This window comes from Palaemon carinicauda, chromosome 9, assembly GCF_036898095.1.
Source record: "Palaemon carinicauda isolate YSFRI2023 chromosome 9, ASM3689809v2, whole genome shotgun sequence".
NCBI classification, from domain to species: Eukaryota; Metazoa; Arthropoda; class Malacostraca; order Decapoda; family Palaemonidae; genus Palaemon; species Palaemon carinicauda.
In genome coordinates this window covers 118371648-118379147 of record NC_090733.1, presented here as the reverse complement: position 1 = coordinate 118379147, position 7500 = coordinate 118371648, and the positions used below count along the sequence as shown (strand labels likewise).

Genomic DNA, 7500 nt, shown 5'->3' with positions numbered 1-7500 from the left:
ATGACCGCCTGGTATTCTTTTTTAATCAACAGTATATTTATCCTTCATCAAAAATATGTTAGATAACAACCAAGTTTTCTTTTTCTCTATTCTAATCACGTTTCTAAAGATGCGCAACTATATATGAACAACATTTTTGACATCCCGAATATAAATGCAAAATCAGATGTGCAAACGAAAGACTGGATCGAAGATCGAAGGAACCAATATATTAATTTTCTAACGGATTCTATAGAAATTAATCAAATAAATCCTCCTCCTATGGATTTATGGAAATGCCAGTCATCAACCTTGAGGTTGGTGACCTCCGAGCAGCAGAGGTGGGAGGAGGTAGTTTGACGGGTGCTACTCAGCTGCCTTATAGCGTAATGGACATTAATCAATTTTAGTTTTAGATAAAGGGAATATGTCATGGATAGAGTTGCAAAGCAAATAGAATACTGATGCTTCTTTAAACATTAGCAACCGGTATGGATACTTCCATGGTGGAAAATGGATGGTATGATTGATTAGTACAGTTTAAATGTTTAAAGGTCACTCGTGAATAGCAGAGACAAGGGACGCGATAATGCCCTTGATACCTACTATATATACATGTGATCAGCGTCCAAGCCTAATATGCATCCAAGCTATGACCAAGGAGGTTCAGGCAATGATTGCTGGTAACTCAGAAGGTAGACCTAAGGTCTTCCCAAAACCTACCAACCCTAGTTCACAAGGATGGTGATGTTGCAGAAACCTCTTGACATTACTGAGTTTGAGCATGGCTTGAACTCCGGTCCCACAGATTGTCAGGCAACGACGTTCCCAACACGCAACCAGAATGGTAAATTAAGATTGATAAAATCAAAGTCGGATAAGGAATTATAAAAAGTTAAAGGAGAAGTTAAATAAATTTATATTCTCATACCTTACGTATAATCACTTTCATAAACGAAAAGGTCACAAGATAATCAATGTAAAGGAAGGAATGAAGAAAGAAAATGCAGGAAAAGGCTTAGTAGTGCGGTTCAGCACAGATGCTCCGAAATATCCTCTCAAGGAAAACGGGAAATTAATGTCCCTTGACGGTTAGGTCCCACAGACGAGTGTCGTTTCCTCAATCCTCCGAAGGCAAACTTGCAGTCAATTGGAACTTGAGAGTCGGGACATACATCCCATCCGAATGAAAATGAGACGCGCGATCTAAGAATAACATCAGACACCTGATATGCGGAAGACGAAACCGTGCTCAGAAAATGCAATAAATGAAAAATAATATTTTAAAGGATTTGTTTTTATAAGTTCTCACATCAATGAAAACAGGAGGGAAATGTTATACAATTATTAAATCAAGAGATTAGCCTCAATTTTCATTCAGTAATCGGGTAATAATCAAAATAGAATATGAAGTCCCACATTAAGCGAAGTGTTGCTTGTAAATAAAAGAAAATGCAATAAATGAATAATATTATTTTAAAGGATTTGTTTTTATAATTTCTCACATCAATGAAAACATGAGGAAACTGTTATAAAATTATTAAATTAAGAGATTATCCTCGATCTTCCTTCTGTAATCGGGTTTATTCAAAATAGAATATGACGTCCCACATTAAGCGAAGTGTTGCTTGTAAAATAAAACAAAAACAAAACCGGCCAGACTTTCGGGAAAACTTGATGAAGATATAAGAGTCGCGTTGAGTTCAAGTTTCCCGTTTTGAATGGCATGAGTCAGGATAGTGGGATGTAAGGAATGCGAAGTAAAAACGTTTATTCCCTTTGCAATGGATTCCGCGTTCTTTAAGGCAACAAGCAAATACTTTCATCTGAGGTAATATAAAATTGGTATGACAATGAAACAATATCACACAGATTTTGTAGATTTGAGAACAAAGCCCTCAGAGAAATATTGCGAGTTAAATGTCACGACAGGATTAGAAATGAAACTATAAGAGAGATTACTCGAGTGCCTTATGTGGATGAGACCATGGTGAGGGGTAGATGGAGATGGTTTGGGCATGCTCTTCGCACTCCCTAAGAGAGATTAGTTCACCAAACTTTCAACTAGGCTCCACAAGGCACTAGAAGAGTTGGAAGAGCCAGGCCTACATGGCTGAGGACTATGACACGGAACGTGGGAGATGATGAATGGAGCGGTATTGAATTAAAAGCTCGAGATAGGGACGACTGGTGAAATCTGAGGCTCTTTGCGTCAATAGGCGTGGGAGGTGATGAATAATTAATCATAAAAGGCTATGCGTTTGAATGTTTCGATGTAGTAGGCTACCTACCTAATGGAACTCAAATAATAAACATATAAATAAACAGATTATTAAATGATTTAAACAAATGCAGAAGAAAAAATGTATTCCATAAGCCAAAGGAAGCTATAAAACCAATTGCAATAAAAAATTTTTATCGAAATTACATATTCAAGAGAAGACACTACAAAGACAATCAATCCTGCATTATTATTATTATTATTATTATTATTATTATTATCATTATTATTATTATTATTATTATTATTATTATTTGCTAAGCTACAACCCTAGTTGGAAAAGCAGAATGCTATAAGCCCGAAGGCTGCATCCTCAGATGCAAAGTGACCTAGCTACTCGGAGAAGAAACGTCAACTTGTTAATCCTGACATTTTGATATGGAGTCTCCTTCTCAGTTCAACTATTCAGGAGTTATTTCAAGTTTCCATTTCCTCTCTTCACAAACTTTTAAATGTCTGATGCTATAAGAATAATAACTTGTTACTAAAAAAACAGTAGCTGTATAGTACCCCCGTGAAAAAAGTGTTATATTAATAATAATAATAATAATAATAATAATAATAATAATAATATTCATAATAATAACAATAAAAATAACAACAACAACAACTATAATAATAATAATCATAATAATAATATCAATAATAATAATAATAATTATTATTATTATTACTATTATTATTATTATTAATATTATTATTATAACACTTTTTTCACGGGGTACTATACAGCTACTGCTTCTAGTAACAATTTATCTTTTATAGAGTAACGATATTAAAAAAAAGTCCCCTGTATAAAAGGTTTAGAAAAAAATAACATATATCATCTTAACCCCTTTACAATGTATCTATAGTTTACTACCCTCTTAAAGCCGATCACTGAGCTATGACGTCAAGGAGAGGGTCACTGAGTACCGGACTAAAACTAACACTACCCAAAATTATACAGGTAGATTCAACGCTCGCTCGGTTACAGTCCTCAGTTTTTGAAGGTGAGGTGGGGGGGAGGTGTACTGTTGGTAGGTTGTAAAAACTCTGTAGTCTTGTTTATTACATCTACAGTATTTCATTCATTCTTTTGGAGTCTAAAAATTTTGCTGTCCGACTCCAATATACTTTACGCCCATGCCAAGTACAAATTAATCATACGAGTCCTATAAGAGCTTAGAAATAATAATAATAATAATAATAATAATAATAATAATAATAATAATCTACAGCCATATACAATAGGTTCTAATAGAAATAATAAATACAGGCGTAAAACCCTCACTAAACCTTGTAAAAAAAGGGTCATCAGCGGTCAGATGCGTTGAGTATGCACATCAAGAGCGTCATCACACGCAAGCGTTATTAATGTTTCGAGTATTAACGCAGTGTCATAAAATACCATCATAATATTACGGGTCATACAATGCTTCGATGTGGGTACCAAGGTTCTTGACAAGTCGCTATGTGCGTCGCATATCAATTTGCGTTATCGGTGTCCATACGCGGAAGGTTTGACTGATGAAACATCATCTGTTATCTCTTCGTTGCTGCTGTATTCTGAAGAGAGAGAGAGAGAGAGAGAGAGAGAGAGAGAGAGAGAGAGAGAGAGAGAGAGAGAGAGAGAGAGAGAGAGAGAATTTACAGCATAATGCAAAGGTTGCTGTTTGCTTATAACCACTTTCCTCTTTCCAGTTTGTTAGTAATTTTGATTTTATCTTTGCTAATTTCAGATTCCGCTAAAGTGACGAATTTGCAAACTATTTTGTGAAAAATTTCTGTTCATTTGATTGTATTTTGGGATTTCAGAGAAATATTGTTTTATAAAATCATCATTATTACGTACAGTATTCATAACGTAACTACAATCTTATGGAGCATGAAAAAAAATGTGTTGATAACTATCATACGATATAAGAAAGCTGATTGGATTATCTCTCTCTCTCTCTCTCTCTCTCTCTCTCTCTCTCTCTCTCTCTCTCTCTCTCTCTCTCTCTCCATAGTGAATGTGCGCACGAAAGTTCAACAGAAGGGCATTGAAATCCTGATTACGAAGCAGTGTTAAGTTTCAATTTACTTGAATTCATCGAATACCCTTAAATTTTAAAGTAACATTTACTAAACGTTCACAAAAAAATATAAGCAAACTCGTATAAACTAAAGTAAATTATCGCCGCAGATCTCCATATTTGTAAATTAAATTATGTACAATGTTTTGCAACCCTGATCTAATCTGCGAAGCGATGATCACTTTAGCAGGTCAGCCCGTCTCCTGGTAGATGGCGCAAAGGTCATTTCTAAAATGCAACTTCGCATCAACGCCGTTTTCGTTAGGAGTGACCTTGTTTGATCCTTTGAGGCAATCCATGGCAGTGGGTGCGTTTGTTCGTGAATATACTTCTTAGGCTTCCTTTCTATAAAAAAAGATTAATTATTCTTCTTCTTTAACCTTTTTCTGTAAGGGGTCGCCGAAATGAACGAGTCGTCTCCATCGATTTTTGCGCTGTGCTTCGTTTTCGTTAATACCTTTCCATAGTAAAGCCAATGGAATGGTGGCATTACCTACAGTAATAGTACTCTATAAAATCCACCAAAGTATAAATTAGATAACATTAATCTTCTATAAAATCTACTAAAAGGATAGATTAGATAACATTAATCTTCTATAAAATCTACTAAAAGGATAGATTAGATAACATTAATCTTCTATAAAATCTACTAAAAGGATAGATTAGATAACATTAATCTTCTATAAAATCTACTAAAAGGATAGATTAGATAACATTAACCTTCTATAAAATCTACCAAAAAGGATAGATTACATAATATAAACCTTATTTGTTTTTCATTCCTTTTATGGACTCATTTTCTTGTACTTTCAATTATGAATTCACCCATTATCTACATTGCTTCATTAAGGATTCCATGCTTTGATATCCTAGCTATGATCACTTTCTCCCCCACCCAAGTATTTCGCAGACAGAATACAAACTTGCTTGATGCCACGGGCAACGATGTTTCTATTCTTATTCAGATAAGCATTTTAATAATTGCTATTTTTGTATGTGTATACCTCTCGCTTTCACAGTTAAAAAAATAAAAAAAACCGTAATTTTAATCGGAAATTCTCCGTCAAAATAAACTGTTCTTAGTTGTAATTCAGTAACATACTGGCGACCGTAATTTTACCTTACTTTATTTTCTTTTACGGGTTGGTGACCGTAATATCAATCATTTACGTCAATATATCCGTTTTTAAGACGGCAAATGCCTGACAACATTTATTCCAGGATTTTTACCGTTTTTACGGCATATTTTTAAGTGTGTATGTGATGTGTGTGCGTGTGTGTTTTAAGCAAACACATTTCTAATAAAAGTTTATTCCATTCCGTCATCTCTTTTGTTATGCATACTCTGCTCCAGATAACGCATATCATATGATACTGATACTACCTATTAACAAGGCCATAAAATTAAATTAATTGAATAGATATTTGATATATTTCGTTATTTTTTATTTGTTTCGAAGTTTTATTTTTATTTTCTATCAAATCCTCTGTATTTATCTAATTTACATCAATAAAGAGTAGGTATTGTAGTGAGAGATGCCATGTCGATTCCCGGGAGAGGACTAATAAATAAAATAGTGAATGACGTACCTAATTATTAGGCAACTGCTATGGATCAAAGCCATGGAGGTAAAAGAATATATAAATAAATAAATAAATATATATATATATATATATATATATATATATATATATATATATACATATATATATATGTATACATGTATGTATATACATGCATAAGTGTTCGTGTTTACAGAACTACAAAATTAAAATTGCTGATTATATTTCTGTTAACTAACGAGAAAAGACTCAGGTATATTTATTCATGACCGTTATGAATATTATCCTGAACACACCAACCATTTATTATAAACACAGCAACAATTTATTAAAAAACGGACATTCATTCATTTTTCTAGAATAAAAGAAACATAATATGGCGACTTAACAAAAATCTTGGTAAGGTACAGTAGGGTTATCTCTATTACATATACTGCATCGTACGTTTTTATAAGTTTTTAAAAGTGATGATCTTTGGGAAGACGTTGAAAAAGTCGACATAAGTAAATACCGTAGAAACTCGGTGTAAATAATCACATTTTTATATTTCGTTTTCCTACCCGGGTCATTCATATCCCCCAAAATAAGAAGAACCACGCAAAATAACCAACTCACCTCTTCCAAGTTTCCTGAGAATATTACACAGTATGAGGAGCAAAATATAGACCCGGATGTGCCCCTCACGCTTCCTGAAGGTGCACCTGAAACTGTCCAAAAACCTCTGAGGGTTGAAGAAGTCCTTGACCATCTGACAGATGGTGATGCTCTTCTTCCTCAGCGCCATGCTCTTCGTGTTCCCCAGCTGCTTCTTCAGCTCGGCCTTCTCGATGCCGTACACCCAAGCGATGCTCTCCCGAAGTCGCAGGGACTGCTTCGGGGGCAAGATCTTCTCCAGTTTGGTGATGTTGGCGAAGGGGCCGTGGCTCTCCGGCACGAAGAAGATGATGTAGTTGAGGGCCACCACGTACATGCCCAAGGAGGTGCCGAAGAGGGCTTGATACCCACCAGCTTTGTAGATGAATGTCCCCAGCAGGGTGCCCATCGGTCCGCCGAGGAACCAGATGCTGTTGGCGAGCCCCAGGCGAGACGTCCTGGTCTCCTCAGAGGTAACGTCGCTGATGTAAGAGTTAGCCGCCGTCAGGAAACTGACGGCACCACCCCCGAGGGAGTCGAGCAGTGCCACGAAGAGCAGGTACTCGACCGGCCATGATTCGACCGTCGAACTCACTAAATATCCGAGAGAATAGAGTAAGTGGCCGATGGTAGATGCTATAAGAGGGACTTTTCTGCCATATTTATCACTCCAGGCACCCATGAAAAGAATAAAAAACAAAGGAATAACCGCTGTTATGATGCCGTTGTACATAGCGAACTCACTGAATTTTTTGGCCATCTCCTCCTTGACATCTCTGTGTTCAGACAGATCATCACAGATTTCTTTCGTGTAGTTCAGGTTAACGTGACAGACCTTGTCCATCTGGAGGTTCTCGACCAACACCACCATGTTTGAAAAGGCCAATCCATCCAACAACATCACTGGCTCCACTGATATAGACGAGAAAAAGGCCGAAAGCCTCTGGCGAAGGGTTTTCGGCGCCGCCATGATTCTAAATCAAGGTA

The 7500-nt window shown here is 36.0% G+C and overlaps 1 protein-coding gene across 1 annotated transcript in view; it reads right to left on the bottom strand.

The window, feature by feature from the left end:
• The window catches only part of LOC137647099 (lysosomal proton-coupled steroid conjugate and bile acid symporter SLC46A3-like), an 89169-nt gene that overhangs the window by 81365 nt on the left and 304 nt on the right, over positions 1-7500 (bottom strand). The window contains exon 1 of the mRNA XM_068380326.1: positions 6496-7500. This exon is cut by the window's right edge and continues 304 nt beyond it. Coding sequence (XP_068236427.1) covers positions 6496-7483 — 988 coding nt within the window. The 5' untranslated portion in view covers positions 7484-7500. The remainder of the gene's footprint in view (positions 1-6495) is intronic.